The following is an 18302-nucleotide window of genomic DNA, read 5'->3' as shown; positions in this document are numbered from 1 at the left end:
ATTTGAAAAGTCCAAGTTCCACATGTCATTAGATTAGAATATGGCACGAGATATATTTTTAATAATAATATCGAGATTAAGTAGGTTTCGGCCTACAGAAAATGTGATTCGCGTATGTGTAGTGTGAGCTTTACTGTAATGCATATTTTAGTAGGCTGATATTATATTCTACAAACGCATTTCATATGGGAAGGGAAGTAGTGTTTATGAGAGAATTTCAGACGTAATCGTTAAATCCTGAATGACGTCCTTAAACGCTAGCAAACAATCAATGCACTGTAGAAGGATGTACGCAGTATATTTGATTTTTCCGCGTCCCCGAGTGCCTCGCACTTGTTGATTGACCGGCCACGACGGTGATTTATGAGTCTTATTAAACTGCAGATGGCGCATTTTTCCAACAGATGGCGCACTAGATACTCAAATCAAGCACATGCACCACCAATTACGCCCAGTTTCTTGAAATGAGTCATTAATGGACCTTATCAAGGAGGCGAGATGCTGTTGGTAATGATAACGTGATCATCTTCGTTTGGATACGCATTCGGGAGTGGATGGAGCATCAGACGACGAGCTGAGTGAGGCCGGGCTAAGGTGCACGGCGCCACGATTGCAAGCTGCAGCGCACATCAGTGAGCCGTGAAGAGGCGCGGTGAGACGCACACAGCCGGGCTCGACATGGCTCAAGACGGGACAGATTTGACGGAGGAAACCGAGTGCATGATAGAGAGAGAAGCAGAAAAGAAACCAGGGATCGGGGAGCCTTCCGGTAACGTGAAAGAGATGCGAGCGGTGATGTTATCAGGATTTGGAGGGCTCAACAAACTCCGAGTGACCAAGAAGCTTATGCCCGAGCCTCAGCGTGGTGAAGTGAAGATCCGCGTTAAAGCATGGTAAATATGACCATATTACTACTGCTTCATTGTATTTTCATGACGATATATCTATTTTTAAATCACTTTTTTCACACATCACATACATGGAGTAGCTACAGCAACACTATGGCAGTGGAAGCCACAGGTTCCCCCGCCCCAACGTTTTCTATCAATAGAGAGCAACCCTACATTTTAAAAGTCATTAATTCCCCCATACGTTGATTTTTTTTTCATCTGAATTGGTCACAGTTGGCTTTTTCACATCAACTGGTAGCAAAGTTTGGGAAAATACAATTTTAATCTTTTGCATTCAGGGTGAGTGCGTGACTGATGAATGTGGCCTTGCATTCAGAGCCCGTGACTCATTGCTCATTACAACTGCATAAACATGCTCATCATGATAAACACATGTAGCCACTGGTGACCAAACTAACATGGTTAGCTGCTGGTGCACATCTAATGAAGTCCAATACAAGAGAGTGGCACCATTTCTGCTTTTACGAAGATAACAATGCACACTTGATACTGCAAGGTAGAGGTTACAAACAGAAGGCTTGGGGCCAGATTTGGTCGGCCACATTATTTTATGTGGCCCACAAACCCAAATCATATTGTGCATGGCGATTTCTTGTTTGTTGCTAAAACATATTTACAACATCGTACTGCGAGGCAAAAGAGGCGCTAACCACTAAGGTTCTGTGCTACCTGTCATAACAAATCCTGTCAATTACTTGATCATTAATAACTCAGTCAATCGTATAGCATTGTTTGCTGGAAAATAAAAGCAACCTTCTGTGGCACAACACATTATTTACGACATGTATTGGATTTTTCAGTGGTTTAAACTTCCTGGATTTGATGGTACGTCAAGGGACTATTGATAGCCCTCCTAAGCCCCCTCTTGTTCCTGGCTTCGAATGCTGTGGGATCGTAGAGTCTGTGGGTGAAAATACAGAGGGATTTGAGGTTGGTGAAACTGAAGCATGCTCTCTGCCAGTAATGCACAAATACGCCCAGTGTATGAAGTGTATTCCAACTTTTAACTATAATAGAGTACACATGCATTGTCTGTGACATTGTCAAATTTATAAATATCAGCCTTTTTATAATATCAGAGAGTTTTTTAACAACCTGTTAAAGTTTAGCAGGACTGGCGAGGTAATCAGTCAGTCAGCTCACAGGCATTCCTACAAGACATGTGATTGGCTCCCACTGCGACATTAACCAAATGAAGGCAGGAATGGATTACAACTCCTGGGCAGGATTGGTTTACGAATCTGCCCTCATTGGTCAATGTCGCGGTGGGTTTTCGGTCCCCATTAACCGCAAAAAACAAGGGAACACTGTATTTACACAAGAATCTATTAAGTAACTTTCCAGCGTCTATAGTGAATTACTTTACCACCATCTGCAATAAACATGTTTCTTTCAGATAGGCGACCGAGTCATGGCTTTTGCCAACTACAATGCCTGGGCAGAAGTTGTCTGCACACCAGAAGAGTTTGTCTACAAAATGCCAGATGAAATGACTTTTGCAGAGGCCGCAGCATTTGCTCTGAACTTTGTCGCTGCCTATGTGATGCTCTTTGAGGTGGCCAAACTCAGAGAGGGGATGTCGGCGCTGGTACACTCAGCTGGGGGTGCTGTTGTAAGTCACTCTTTATTTGCCAGTTCATATAGTCCATAAAGCTTACAGCTCATAGAATCAGCTCGGCTCATCCCCTTTAAAGTCAGCACTAAAGAAACAAGCGGACATGGCAGAAGCAGCTCAAACCATGCACTCAGCGCATATAAATGTATTGTAAAGGAACTGCAAAGCAGACCTTCATGGATGGTTGTAAATTTGGCCACCACAATCACATATTACCGCTCTTATCTCATTGTCTAGAGGTGTAGTTTCAGCAAAGTTCCTGAAGCCCAAGGTAGCAAGTCAACTTGATAATGAGAGGGTATGCTAATACATGGCCAAAGATTGACACCTAATGGTTGTTTCTTTTCTATCTCTTGTGCTGTGCTTTCTTGAAAATCAAATTAGAGGTATGTAGGATGAAGCCATAGAAGGATGATTTCATTCATTCTCATGTATTACTGCCAGGTTATAATGGCCCTATTAACAACTATATAAATAAAAAGTTATGTTTCTTTTAACTAGACGATTTTTTTTAAGGTGGATATCAAGGAAACTGATTGAAATGCTCAAACAGCTTTCTATGAGTTACCTTATTGAAGGGCTACATTAAAGGCTGTCAATCAAAACCAAACATTATTCTAATAATTTTCTAACAACTATCTTTATTTAAGAAAATGAATTGTCAGCAGTCTCATTTTACTATGCAGTTGTACCCCAACCGATCTAGTGTTTTTTGCCTCAAATTACAATCATTTGAAAAAAAACAGTCTTTATAATCTGGATATATATGATTTCAGATGCAGTTATGCATTCTGCTCATTTGTATACTTACACTCTGGCAACTGCTGTTAAACTATTGCACATGTCATTGTTCTTTTCAGGGCCAAGCTGTGGCTCAACTGTGCTCTACTTTACCTAATGTTACAGTCTTTGGGATCGCCTCAAGTTTGAAACACTCTGCCATCAGAGACTCTGTGACTCACCTCTTTGACCGAAACACTGATTACATACAAGAAGTCAAAAAGTAAGCTTCAATTCCAACAGATAAATGTGGAGGTTATATTGAGTCGTTTTTTTAAAGGCTATCAGGAATTGGCTCCTTGTTATAGCATGGACTTCACAGAGCGAGGTTCACCTGTCTAGTGGTTTGTCGTCATGGTCCCCATAGCAACAAAGCACTAATCCCACAGGCACAGTGGAGGTCTGCTATTGAGCCAATCAGGAAGTGATTCATGATAACCTGGATTTTGAAAATGAGGGACTTTATTTCACAGCTTCTTCTAATTCATACAACGTTAAAAATTACACATTTTCCCCTGTCAAGGAAAATGTCCCCCATATTGTATGTATACAATATAGATAAACACAAAAATCTAATATTATACAAGTTCAAATTGCAATGAAATATTGCTTCTTGCTTGCTCCCTGCAAATCAAGAGTAGCAGTGGATTAATTTGGCTTTCATCTCCCTGAACCACACATTCCACCCGGGATCAAGACCAAAGTACAATTAAATGAGCGTGTTTTACTAAAGGGAATCACAAGACCACCAAGCAGTTTAGGTGTCCAAATCTTAAAGGCGAAAGTAAAGAATTTAGTTCTCCATGAGTATGGTATGCCTTTCATCCTTTTTGTAACCCTCTTTTTAATCACAAGCATTTTGGGCTGTTGATCACTTGTGGCGGCGATTAGCATGAGGCAGATTCGTTGATTCATTATGTTGTACAGTATACTGTGCAAAAAAAATAAAAAAATCAACCTTCTGAAAGTATGGTATAGCACTGGTAGATTCCACTTCTCCAAGCATTTGAAAGAAGCACCCCCCCCCACTCCCCTAGTGAAGTTCAGTTGTATTGACCATTAAAGTTTATTGTTATTTAACATTTGCATTTAATGTACAGGAAGTTACGAATGGTTGGTTTTAAAACACCGATTTAGGTACAGTTTTGTTGTATTTTATATTGAAATATTTTCATTATTTCCTTTCTGACTAATGAACCTTCTGCTTCACTCCTGATTTAGGATATCTCCAGAGGGAGTAGACATTGTGTTAGACTGTTTATGTGGGGAAAACACAGGGAAAGGCCTAAGTCTGCTGAAGCCATTGGGAACATACATACTCTATGGTAAGAGTTCCTCTATGAAAAGTATTTTTATTGCAAGTTAATGTTGCACTATGCACCATTTTAACACAAACTAAACTTAAACGCTTCCGATTCTGTACCTGCTGTACAATGACAATAAAGGGATTCTGTTCTATTCTTACCTTTTGAACTGAGCATCAAAACAAATCATACCGAAATCCCGCCGAATCCAACCGAATCGAATTGATCCACTTCAAAATGAGCTATCCTTCAATCAATTTGTAACCCTTTATAGCATATTTATGAAATTTTCATTGACTGCAGAAATGCACAACTTCTAATGTTCTTTCTTGATTTTTCATTGCTTATAACGAAAAGAAAACAACCAAAGTTGACCCTGCTGGTGAAAGGAGTAGTTGTCCAATTAAACTAGTTGTTTGGCTGAAACACTTACCTGTCACCTGTCTAAGCTTGAATAAGTAATGTTCCATACATAAAACATAGCCTGTGAGTAAAATGTATTCTCAGTCACATCTGAGCCTCTAATCCAGCCCCTGTTAATCACTTTAATTCTCGTCAAACCTCATGAATTAACCAGCAAAATTAACAGTCAATTAACGATTAGTGCTAGTTATATTGCAAAGACATGCATGCTTGGACCCTGAATTCTGAAGGTGCCAATTTTTCCTCCCCCACCTCGCCTTCATGTGTTGCTTGTTATTGTCCAGTCACCTCTGTCCAACCAGTTGCACCGCACACAACAATCCTTTTATTTCTGTTTTTTCAGGCGCATCGAACATGGTAACTGGGGAGACAAAGAGTTTTTTCAGCTTTGCAAAATCTGTGAGTCAGAAATTCCGTCTGTCATCTTCATTTGACGCAGACAGCCCTTTAACACCATTTTACGACAAATGAAACACTCAATTCTCAACTGAATTATACGTCTCTGACACATGCTGTTATTTCTTCCAAGTGGTGGCAGTTGGAGAAGGTGAACCCTATTAAACTGTATGAGGAGAACAAAGTCATGGCAGGATTTTCGTTGCCCAATCTCCTCTTCAGGCAGGGAGGAGCCCTTTTGGTGAAATCGGTGATGGACAAACTCATGTGCCTCTACAAGCAAAAGAAGATCAAGCCAGTGGTTGATTCTCTGTGGGCTCTTGAGGAGGTAAGAATCATAATCAAATTGAAGAGGCCTGGTTTAAAACATGAATCCCCTATGAGCCTAATCATGCTTGGGGGTTGCAGCAGCAGAAGGCGGCTATTGGGGCCAAACGCAGACTTGGACTGGTTGCCAGGCAGTCGCAGGTGATGAGGGCATTGAGTTCACTGAACTAAGAAAAATAAACTGCAAAATTAAAAGAGCAGTGAAGATGTTTTTTTTTCAAAGTATTGTACAGAAGGTATAAAAATTTCAAACACGCGCTTTCAGGTTTTTGTGATGCAACAAAAAAATATAGAGAAATAATTTCAAAACATTTTATGTGGCTTATAGCCTATATACTGGTCTGTGTTAGCACAAAGAAAGAAAGTTGTTACTCCGACATTTTAAATGGGTCTTCAAGACAGCAATGAACACTAAGGCAAGATACACTTGGAGCAAGGACACAATTACACTAACTAGACACTGACACAAGGGGACCAAAAACATGAAGAACTAAGAACACAAACTCAAACCCAAGACAACCGGTGTCCTGTATGTTTTAAATGTAACCCCGGCTGCAACAATGCTAAAATGCTAAGCTTTCGCAGCCCTGCTCTGGTCATTGGAATTAGAAGACCTTGAGCAAAAGGATTGAAGACCCCTGATTTAAATGATGGCAGGCCTGTGCTGACTAAACACTTTCAATTTGACTTGTTAATTCCAAATACAGCTACATTCCAGAGGTTGTCCCCACATGTGCAACCACGTTATTTTAGTTCTTTAGTTTTACTTCCACTCTCGAAATGGCTTTTAAAAAACTCCAACTCAGTTTCACAGGCTATGCGCTAAGAGTTATAAAATAATGAGCTTAGTCTTTTTATTTTCAGGCCAAGACCTCATAAAGTCACATTTTTGTGAATTTCACATTTTCCCCAAAATATTTACTCATGGTCAGTCCACACATGGGTGTTATTTTCACAAACACTTGACCAATCTTAAGTGTTACAAAAGGTGTGCTCTCTTTCATGACGCAATGCTAATGGTTGAACAAAGTTTCCACTTTTGGGGACTTCTGAAAACTGATGATTTTGGAGGTATGAGAATTTTGACCAACGCCAGTGATATCACATAAAATCTGTCATTTGAACACGGACGGGTGTGCAGACTTTTTATATTCACTGTATATATTCTGTATATTCTTCTCTATATTCACATCGCGGACAGCAAATAGTCTGATGTCACTCTTGATTTGTGTGGAAATACTGTCAGCTGTGGACGTTCTCCCACAGATGGTATGTAGGTTGTGGCTGTGTATCTTCTTGCTGCACAGTTACTTCACTCCCACACTAAAACCAATGGACCACCAATCATTTCAAAACAAGTCATAAGTTGATGGAATGAAAACACCTTATCTGCACACTGCCAGAAATACGATCACTGTCCCACATATTACCAACTTACACATTACCACATTACCAAAGATGAAAGACAAGACAAAAATTCACACAAAAAAGGGCATATGAGAAAAAAAGAGCACTCAAGAAAAAAGGAGCACAAAAGAAAAAAGAGCACACAAGAAAAGAAGAGGACACAGACAAAAAGACAACACAAACCAAATGAAAACACTTAAACAAAAGTGTAAACAACAAAAAAAGAGCATGCTAACTTTTCCTTACCGGAAATAGTTGGTGTGGGTGGGGGGAAAGGAGGTGTGGAATCTTGGCTGATTGGACGACAGCTAGCAACTTGATTGGTTGTGAACACAGTTTGTTCTTTGAGTATGATGTTATTTCTGTGACAAGTTAATTTTCCTCTTTTTAAAAACGAGCGCTACCAGCGATTCAGACGCTGTTGCTGCTATCAAAGAATCGTGGCCCTGTCAAATTGCTTCCCAGGAGCTAGTCAAAATGAGCGTAAACAAATTAGGCACCTTAATAACACACGTTTAACGCTACACATATTACTTGTACATATTTACACACCGTCCTCAAGTGGTGCTGTGGTTTTTGGCATCTGTGTTTACGCTGGTTTTGAATCCCTCAGCATTACGGGTTCATACTCACTGGTGACATCTAATTTTTCAGTTGTAGTTTTGTTTTTTGTTTTTTTCCTCTATGTTTACAACTTCTTAAAGACAATCAGTAGCTGAAAAGCAGCTACTTTGTTTCACGCATGTATTGGTGAACAGAACAGTTAGGCCCTAAGTGTTATTAATGAACAGAACACAGAACACTGAGGGTCTAACTGTTTTGTCGTGTTTTTTTTCTCCATTCTCTTTTTTGTTTGCTTAGTTTTTTATTTTTCTCATTTGTACTTCATGTCCACTATAAATAGCAGCAAAAATAATGGAATCGCTCTAATGTATCGCTCTACATTCAAAACCTCCAATATTAAAAGCAATCATAAGCAAGCAGTCCATTCCAGACTATGCTCCTGCTCTTCGATCCAGCAGTATTTCGATCTAGCATGCATCCTTTAGTTTACCTATTTTGTGTTTATATTATTTAAGTGCAGTTTGTCGTTGAATTTATGTAACCAAATTCTTTAGAATAAATTCATCACGTTTTCTCATACCTCCTATTGCCGACTATGTTTCTTGTTTTGAATAGTGTCACATTTCATACTAAAATGTAATTTAAAAAAGCTGTATCATATATATATATATATATATATATATATATATATATATATATATATATATATATATATATATATATATATATATATATATATATATATATATATATATATATATATATATATATATGTGTGTGTGTATGTATATATATATACACACACACACACACACACACCGTATATGTACACATTTTTTTTTATACGTCTGAAATGGTCCTGAACTTTGAATAATCTTTGTCTTTTATGCACTCTTCTGTCATTCACTTAAACAACTGTGATACAATGAACCTGCCAAATGGAAACTGCAATATGGCAAGGGATTGCTGAATTCCCTATACAGTCTTATTAGAGGTGTTATGAAACTCAGGGTGAGTCATCACAAATGTCAGTGCAATTATCTGCTGGTAGAAAATGTGAAGTAGTGATCTCTCGTTTCATATGTGCGTATTCACAGCAATTTAAAAATATCATAGCGTGTTGGGGATATGTGGGGAATGCATCACCTATTGATGTGTTGTGGTTGTGACAGCGATCTGGGACCATAATTGAAATTACCATCCACTCGTCCAATTATCCATACCATCTGTAGCCGATCTGGCTACTAGGCTGAGAACCCCGCAGACTGATTACCCAGAGTCAGAATTACGTGTGGCGTTGGGGGTATAGTGGTTAGCATAGCTGCATTCCAAGCAGTTGACCTGGGTTAAATTCCCAGCCAATGGATGTGTTTTAGGAAAGGTTGACTGTAAAGATTCACTGAGTTGGCTGAAGTTGAATGTTCATGGAATCCTCCAAATTTGTGTGCTCTATAGGCATGTCCAAAGTACAAGTAGGTTTTGATCAACTCCAGTCAGCATTAGGATGAGCATGGCACTTTTATGTCATTATTGCTTCTCATCTTTTCATGCATGCATTTTTTAACTTTCCCTAGCAGATTCCGGTTTAGTTGTTTTTTCGTGGTAGAAATATTTTTTTGTTGTGGTCATTAAATCTTGGCAAAATGTGGCGGCCATTAGTTGATCAGGGGGTGGATAGCGTGGGATGCATTGTCAGGGCCTCATTTGTTCATATGCCTGGAAGGAAAATTTACCGCTTGATTGTTTCTGCGTTGACTATGGTAACCTATTCTCATTGCTAGAATGAAAAGCTGCGTGCGTCATTTCATGCAGGTGGAAGAAATTTTGAATTTAGAAGTTTAAACATGTTAGTATAAAATGTTTGAGTGTGTTCATTTTTTATTTAAAGACATTAGTCTGAATATTTTAAGAATATAATAACCTGCCATAATGCATGAGACCAAATATTTTGACCTATTTTCATTCTTGCCTGGTGGTCGTCTCTAACAACTCAATCTATGAGACACAATGCCTTCTAAACAAAGGGGGGCATTCAATCATGTTCCACTAATGAGGTAAAATATAATTTATGTGATCTTGTCCCCTCAATGAATAAAGCAACAAAGTAAACATAGCTTTTATGCAACAACATGTCATTATTTTACCCTACATGTCATTATTTTACTGTATTATAAAGGCTTGAAAATCATTCAAATTGTAGTCTTGCCCTAATAAAATTGTGACAGAATTGTGTTTCTGTCATTTGCATGGTGACCCCAGATAACTACTTGTTTTCCGGCTCTGTCAATCATAGATTAGAGTTAGCCCTCTCACTAGTGCTAATGCTCCACACGGTGTTTTTATAAACATTCATTTATTGACTTGCTTACTGTAGGCTGTGTGGATTTTTGATTACGTCACAGATTAAAGTAATCTTTTATGCCCACTACATTTTATTGATTAAACACATAAGTGAAATTTTTATTTTTATTTTTTTATTTTTTTTTGTCAGGTTAAGGAGGCCATGCAGAGAATTCATGACAGAGGCAATATTGGAAAACTCATTCTGGATGTCGAGAAGTCGCCTACACCCCTGGTAACAGAAATTTCTCTAAAACTCATTCTGAAAACACATTCCTGTTACTCTAATTGATATGTTAACATTATACAGCACAGCTATTGTTATTATTGTTGAGTTAACATAAGTCCTACAATGTTTTAAACTTTATTTTATGGTTTTGCCTTGACATTAATTTTGTGACCACGCTGGTAACTCAAAACACTAATATTTCAAATCATCTTAGCCTTGGAAAATGCCATGATTTTTTTACAGTCCCGCAAAAAAGATTTTGCAACATGTTTTATTGAGAAAAATATTACTAAGTATTGTAATGTATCAAATCGGACAAATAAGAACATAATTAAATAGAATTACACAATTTGTGCATTATGCATTCTTTATTGTGTGGCTCCTGCCAGAGGATGGTATGAAATGTACAAAATGGATATAAATGAAGAAGATGGTTACAGTTATGACTGCAGAACAGTCAATCCCCCCTAATCGCAAGGGATAAAGCCCATGCCAGCAAAAAATCAGTCCATGATGACCATTGAAATTATATATATTATTTAAACCTGATTTTTTCCCATAAAATATGTTTTTCATGAAAAATGGCCGGGGGGGGGGGGGTTGACGGTGACTGAATATATTGATTCTCTTCATTTGTTGTTGCACTTATTGTGTTTGAATATTTGCTATTTAGTAGATACACTGTTGCATTAATACTAATTTCGCGAACCCACCGTTGGCATTTTGCTTTATATGTTAGCATTAAGCTAAAATAATTCATAATGAAAAGTTATGTAGTTCAATTCAATATGCAGCATGTAATTCTCTTCATTTTGTGTTCATATTGACAGTAAACCTCAACTGGCAGTGCCAATAAACAAAAGGACCCTTATTTCCAGCCATTTTCTCTTTTGCTTGCAAGCCAGGTCACTCAGAAGTTGAGTTACCACTCTATATGAATGCAACAGAACATGTATTATGAGTAGAAATAAATAACGAAAGAGCATAAAAATGCAAGTAGTTATTGAAAATGAGTCAAAAACATTCATTTCACAGGAAAAAGAAATACTATTCAATTTGATTTTAGAGAAAGTAAAAACTTTTTCCTCTTTGGTGGTGGACTATTGGTGGACTATCCTCTTTTCAAATCGTTATGTTAAAAATCCAAAAGTGTTGTCTTGTGAAGGTGTGTAAGTACAGTATTCTACAAAGTAAATGAATGTGTTCTTGTACTTTGTATTGTTGTGTGAGTGCTTCACTTTTGAGGCACTGATGGACCAATAAATCCTTTCCCCCCCAACCCATCAGATGGCCAGTGACAGCACTGAGACCAGTGAAGCAGGAGAGGAGGAAGAGGAGCCAGAGGGAGACAATGACAGCAAAGAGCGCATGCCTTTTATTCATTAGTGCTAACCTAAAATGCCATGAGATGCTCCCTATAGGTTTATCCTGTGAGGTTTTGCTGGCAGAGTTGTCCAGTGTTTGTGCATGTAATGTACTCTCATGTACTGTAAGTATTTCTCCTGTTCGTTTTCTGTTGTTACTTGCAGATAGAATGTTTGGAAAATGACCTGCTCGATTTTATGCATGTGCCAAGTATGAAGTGTATCGTTTGGTTCCTTTTTTTTAGTTTTGCAACAATCTACTGAAAATGTTCATAATATAGATGCATATGCATTTAACCTCACTGACTTGCTATAACCATTCAGCAAATAGTCAACTTTAGATTTAATAGACTGTCAACCAGTTTAACAAAACATGTTGAAAATCCTCCCTGTGCATGATTATGACTGATGAAGTGAAATAATTGTCATGCAAGAAATATATTATTGCAGAGGGTGTTATTTTTAAGCATCCCTGTAGGTACCAACCTTATTATATTATGGATCACATGTGCCTTGTGTTTGATACTTGAAGTGTTTTTTTCCCAAAATGCCAGGCTAAGTGAACAAATGTGTCTTTATCCAGAGTATTAAAACTTATCAAAAATGATCATATTCTCCTTTATGAATGGAGTTTAATGATCTCTGGATGAATTTACACAGCAGTTGAATTGGGGAAAAAAAAAACATTTTATTACCAAACCTTTGCCAACATGAGCTATTTTATTTTGGCAATAGAAATAATAATGTTAGTAAAACACTGGGCTCCAGCGATATTTTATTTGAAAAAACTACTTTCTATATATGTCACAGGAAATATGAGGAAAAGAAAAAAGACTCAGATTGTCTGTAAAATTGTCTCAGAAGACAATGATGATTTCTTCATCTGGGCTACCAGTTGGGAAGACTTTTTATCACTGGTCTGACTCAAGGTAGTGTATTTACTATCTGGTGCCTCAAAGCAAACTTGACCTGAGAGATTGCTTATTTTTAGAATAAACAGGCCATCAAATCCAGACACACCATCAAATGAAGGGAATAGCACAAACACTCCAATGACTTACCCAAGTGAAGTATGTAACACTAAAATAGAAAACTTGAATTGTATTTCACACTACCGGATGTTTTTTCTCAAGTGCCGACTCACTCAAAATAAGCTATAGGTACCAGCTCATCAAAATCAGGACTAACATTGAAAGGAAATATTGTTCATGGTAGAAATGTATTCAGATATGAGTAGGAAATTTTATGTTGAACGTAGGTACAGTATTCATCTTTTGGATCATCTCAGTATTGCGTAGAAATCTATATGATACAGTATGCGTGCTTATAAGAGAAACGGAAAAGCTGCATGTTTTGATATGTTTGTGTATTAAGTCATAATTCATTGGGGTAAAAAGGAAGACAAGTATTTAGTGTTTTGTTTGTTTATTACCTGTCTACTATTGTCAAGTATTGTAGTCTTTCATTGTGGATTTTGTTTACATGAAAATAAATAGATCTGCAAAGTATCAAACTGAGAAAGCTTTCATTTCACAGATTTGAATATAATAATAATAATAATATAGAGTAGGAATAAACAAAATTGTAGCATGATTGTCAGGTTCTTACATTTTTACTTATGCCTCACATTTCGTCGAGTTGTCTGGTGTCCTTTCTTATACCAAAATTAATGCATGTTAAGTTCATGGAAGGGAAAACTCCAACTTGTCTGTAATGTGAGTATGAATGCTTTCTTGTTTATTTGTGACCTGATCGGCTGTCAGCCAGTCAGAATGCACTCAGAATCAGCTGGGATATGCACCAGCTCACATAGCCATGACCCAAATGAGGACAAGCACTATAGTTGATGAATGGATGACTGAATAAAGATAAAGTGGTCATCGGTATCAATTTGATGTACCCAGTATACACCCAATCGCCATCAAATTCTGTGCATGTACACAAAGAAAAGAAGCAAACAAGTTGCCTCAAAAAATGATGCCTAGTGTACAACAGAGAGCAGTTTTATCACCATATAGCTGCATGTCATTAAAACGGGATGAAATAAAAAAGTGCTTTGATGATCCGCAGAGGGGAAATTCAGATGTTATAGCAGTACAGGGTAAGGCAGCACACAACAGACTTAAAAATAACAATAAATAAATGGAAAAATACATACAGTATAAGAAATCGCTACCTATATATATATATATATATATATATATATATATATATATATATATAAATAACACACAATTTCTGTGTGTTGACATCCATCAGCAAGGCTTTTTCTATGACCATAGAGGCTAATGCTGAAATCTGCATGTTGTGTATCTGCCATAAGTTTTAAGGCATTTCATTGGCAAGAATGAGCTCTCTACAAGAGTCCCCAAACATTTTTTTAAAGTATCGGTACTATAGATGATAAGTACCAAGCCATAATTGATGCCTCATTGCTGCTTTTGTGAAAATATTCAAATTGATGTTCAAAAATCCAAACAGGTCCAACGAATGAAAATGGTGCACCAAAGAACATCTGCAACGAGATCTACCTCTTCTTCTGCCATCATGAGTTAAAAAACAAACAAGCAAAAAAAACAATGTGTCAGTAGGAAATAAATAAATAAATAATTTGAATTCACAGCATTTTGCAGCAAAATGACACTGTCGGCCTCCCGAAGGAACTTATTCAATCGCAGGCCACCTACGTGTGGATATCGCCATGGGCCTAGCAACTTGTGCTGAGGTCATTGTCTAGTGAGATGACTGGTCAAAGCGTTAAATTGAATGAGCTTTGTTCACTCACCCATAGCGTGCGGACCTTTGTCTTTTCCGTTTAAAGGCTCTGACAGATTTCACAGAACGTGACCACACTAGCTAGCCGAAATATGATTGGATAAAAAGTTTTTATCCAACGTTTTGAATGGAAAAAACTCTAATATAATACAGTATATAGCCAGGGAAGCACTGCAAAAAAGGTGGCTGTAGTATGTCATGGAGATAACAGACAAGGGAGAATAATATTTTTTTTAAAAGATTTATGAATAAATGTGTTTTTCTGAGTGTGTTCCAGCCAGCAGAAAAGGCCTTGCTGGCCAACAGGTCCCACCAGTTTTTAAAGCTACATATTGATAAATTAAAAAAAAAGTGCATCAACTGATAAGCTTGATTATATCCTTGTTTTTATTTTTGCATTGACTAAGACGTTCACTGTGGCATTTGTTACTTGTTAAAAGTAGACATTGCACATCCAAAAATGCCAAAGAAAGGAAGTGCCAAATGATATTTCCAGTTTTTCAAATGAAAGGACACACTGCTTAGTGCACCGTGTTCCAAGTCAATATTCCCCACAAATCCCAACACAAGGAAGACATTATTTGTCCCTCCAACCCAATATCTCCCTTACCTCCTCCTCATGTTTGGAAAAAAAACATCATGAGGGCCAATGCAGTTGCAGTCTCCATAACAGCACACAGAGAGCTAGTATATACTGGGCTGTCCTCAGACTTTTTGACTCCTTTCACGGAAGTACAACGTGTAGCACTGTGCGCAGCCTCCGGCATGGCACGTCTGGGCCTCCCCGTATTAGTCGTTCTTTGCTTCTCTTTGCTCCACGCAAGCTCTGGACGCCCACCTCGCATCAGAAAAGCCGTTTCGCCTCGAGCAACAGGTAACCAAATGCATTCATCAGATCGCATTGTCGCCAATGTGCATCTTGGATTCACATAATAGTTTCTTCTTATATGCGGAAATGCAGAGGATGGTGACGTGAAGGGCCAGCTTGAGAAGTTGTGGCAGGAGGTGAATTTGCTAAAAGAGATGCAGGCTTTGCAAACAGGTACCATACTACAAAAAATGTCTTTGTTGTGTTTTTATTTTCATGACCAAAGTACTACATTTAATGTTTTACTCATTTATGGTACAGTACCGTTGTATTTATCTTTAAAATCTTCTATGCTTACTAATATTTATTAAGTACAATTTCTACTTAACTATTGTGTGCAGTATTGATTCACTAAATCAAAACATAGGTTCATTAATAAGTCTGATTTTGTTGATATATATATATCTTCTTGTACTGTACTAAGACATTTGTATTTGTCTAAGTACACGTTTCTATATGTTGATGTATGAGTGCTCAAAGAATTGATATCAGTGCTGTCACTGATATAATGTCAGCATTTATGGCACACTTAATAACGCGTATAACATACTGCACACAATGTGTACAGAAACATTATAATGTCTAAACAATTCCGCTAAGAGAGTCTGTTTGGTAAAGGTCATTATAGATTTCAGAAAAAAAAATCTTGGCGGTTGAAATTGGTAATTTGGGCTTTTGAATTTTATGTTATGGCATAGTGCCAAACAAGTTAGCACATCTGCCTCACAGTGCAGTTTGCATGTTCTCCCCATGCCTGTGTGGGTTTTCTCTGGGTGCTCCCCTCCACGCTCCAAAAACATGCGTGGTAAGTACTGTACATATATTGGGTTATATAGGGATCATTTTTTGTTTTAATTTTATGTTATGCATTTTAAACTGATTTTTTTAAGTTCATTTAAAAACCTCCATGATTGCATAGTCCAAATTTGCTTGTTTCACCAGTACTGTTATCTTTGTTTCAATTGCTTCCCGCTGCCTCCTTACTCAAACTATTCCACCACTATCTACTCACGTGAAGCTATTAATAGAGAAGATGATTAAAAACTTGGGGGTGGTTGTAAATAAATTGACACGACAGCTGCAATCCATGTATTCTTTTTTTTTTGTTCCAAATGACAGTCAAACATGAAAGTCATTTTGTCAAACTATGAACAATTCTGAGAACTTGATTGATTTAGATCCCAACTGAAACGGGATCTAAATAATAACCGAAACCCAACCCCGGTCTTAGAAATCTTAAACATCATTTTAGAAAATGTTTATTTACTCATATTTATTGTGATGCTGCTTATTTAATGGCATATAAAGAACTTGGTTTGCATGATAAATGTGTAAATCTAATAAAGTCGGTGTCTCATCAGCGGTGAACCTCACTGCATGTCACTTTCACTCAGGAGTATACATAATTGTGTAGTTATCATTTGATACAAACATTAAGAACATTGTCTATGTTCTCAGTGTGCCTCCGTGGCATCAAAGTTCACAGGAAGTGCTACCTCATGATTGAGGAACCCAAACACTACCATGAGGCGAACGAAGACTGCATCGCTCAAGGAGGAACTCTTGCGACGCCGCGAGACATCATGGAGAACAACGACCTTCGAGACTATGCCAAGAGGAGTTCCCCAGGATCCAAGGACTTCTGGATTGGTGTGGCGGACATAGTGAAAGAAGGACAATATGTTGACGTCAACAGTCAACCTGTTAGTTACCTCAACTGGGACCGGTCCAAGAAGCAACCCACAGGAAACAAGCGTGAGAGCTGCGTGTCTCTTTCGGTGACTGCGCAGGGCAAGTGGTATGACGAAGTTTGCCGCAGTTTGAAAAAGTACATTTGTGAATATGTCATTCCCTAGAGACTACATGTATTGATTCCACCAATGCAGGCTAATGATGACAGTGAAAGTTTGGAGCAAATTAACACTTCCCTCAAATAGGCATCCTTTAAAAAAAAAAAAAAATCAACATTTTATTTTGTTGTAGTTTTGTTATAGGTTTTTGAAAAATAGCACACTACATTACATTATTGTAAAGCCATACAGATATACTGTACATGAACAAAATACACACTACTGCTCAGTTAGATGCTTTTTTTTCACAAAAGGAGGAAAAAGAATGTATGCCTGCGAGCATTGTTATTTTGTCTGTCTACAAGTTTTGCTGTTCAAACTATCCATTGCTTAAAAGGTTACAACGGTGACCTATGAAAATTAGTTGACAATTTGTGATTATGTCACTATGCCAAATGCCATTGTTTGTGGAAGTACAGTTGATATTTGCTATTAAAAATCTAAAGATGGCTGATAAAAAAAAAAAAAAAAAATGTGATGGGGCTCCTGCTGTGGTGAAATGTTGTTTGTTAATGTTCACTGATCTGTATGACCCAAATGTAGTGTACAATTATTTTATTTAATTCAAGATGTACATGTAAAATTCTAATTACTCAAAACTAAAAATGATATTTAGAATGTGTTGCTACAAAGTGTTCAACTGACATTTGTTTAATTCTCCTTCAGTTACTAATTTTACTGATTGATTGATTGAATTGTCCCTCTGTAATGACCTATTTACCTTTCCTTTGAATCAGTTTATGGAGGTGTGCGAAGTTGTGCTTACCACTCTATGATACTGATACTGGTAGTCAGAATGAGTGCAATGCTAATATTCATTATCAACATGGATGTGCAATGTCTTATCAACCCCTCTGTGACAATTTCAAGCCAATTTGGGCATTTTATCTTGGTACATTTGGCAAAAATCATTGAAAAAAAAACACTAGGTCCAAAAGGGAACACCACATTCTTTTCAAATTGTTTGCAAATGTTTTTTTTTTGTTTTTTTATTGCAAATGTTACGCTAGGAACCTGTATGACCACCGACACCCAGGGGTTTTAAGCAAACAGTCGGCAAATGTGAAACAATAAAACTATCAAATGCAGAATTTATAAACATACCAATTAATGTCTGGTGCATTCACCCTTTCCTTGCTGTATTTATAC

General features: G+C 37.5%; 2 protein-coding genes across 2 annotated transcripts; both read left to right on the top strand.

Moving 5' to 3' along the window:
* Positions 1–433: 433 nt before the first annotated feature.
* Positions 434–13173, top strand: vat1l (vesicle amine transport 1-like). The gene is made up of 9 exons (XM_088414068.1): positions 434–893; positions 1712–1841; positions 2308–2523; positions 3387–3529; positions 4528–4631; positions 5377–5432; positions 5563–5757; positions 10219–10302; positions 11584–13173. Exons 1-9 carry the CDS (start codon positions 679–681, stop codon positions 11680–11682), a joined length of 1242 nt encoding a protein of 413 aa, XP_088270194.1. The 5' UTR covers positions 434–678; the 3' UTR covers positions 11683–13173.
* A 1962-nt stretch (positions 13174–15135) lies between these two features.
* On the top strand, positions 15136–18288 carry clec3a (C-type lectin domain family 3, member A). The gene is made up of 3 exons (XM_088413556.1): positions 15136–15309; positions 15397–15477; positions 16762–18288. Exons 1-3 carry the CDS (start codon positions 15201–15203, stop codon positions 17157–17159), a joined length of 588 nt encoding a protein of 195 aa, XP_088269682.1. The 5' UTR covers positions 15136–15200; the 3' UTR covers positions 17160–18288.
* Positions 18289–18302: the final 14 nt, after the last annotated feature.

This window comes from Hippichthys cyanospilos, chromosome 4 (genome assembly GCF_059441005.1).
Source record: "Hippichthys cyanospilos isolate Australia breed blue-spotted pipefish chromosome 4, RoL_Hcya_1.0, whole genome shotgun sequence".
Classification (NCBI taxonomy): Eukaryota; Metazoa; Chordata; class Actinopteri; order Syngnathiformes; family Syngnathidae; genus Hippichthys; species Hippichthys cyanospilos.
The sequence above is the reverse complement of the archived record's forward strand: the minus strand, read 5'-3'. Positions and strand labels throughout refer to the sequence as shown.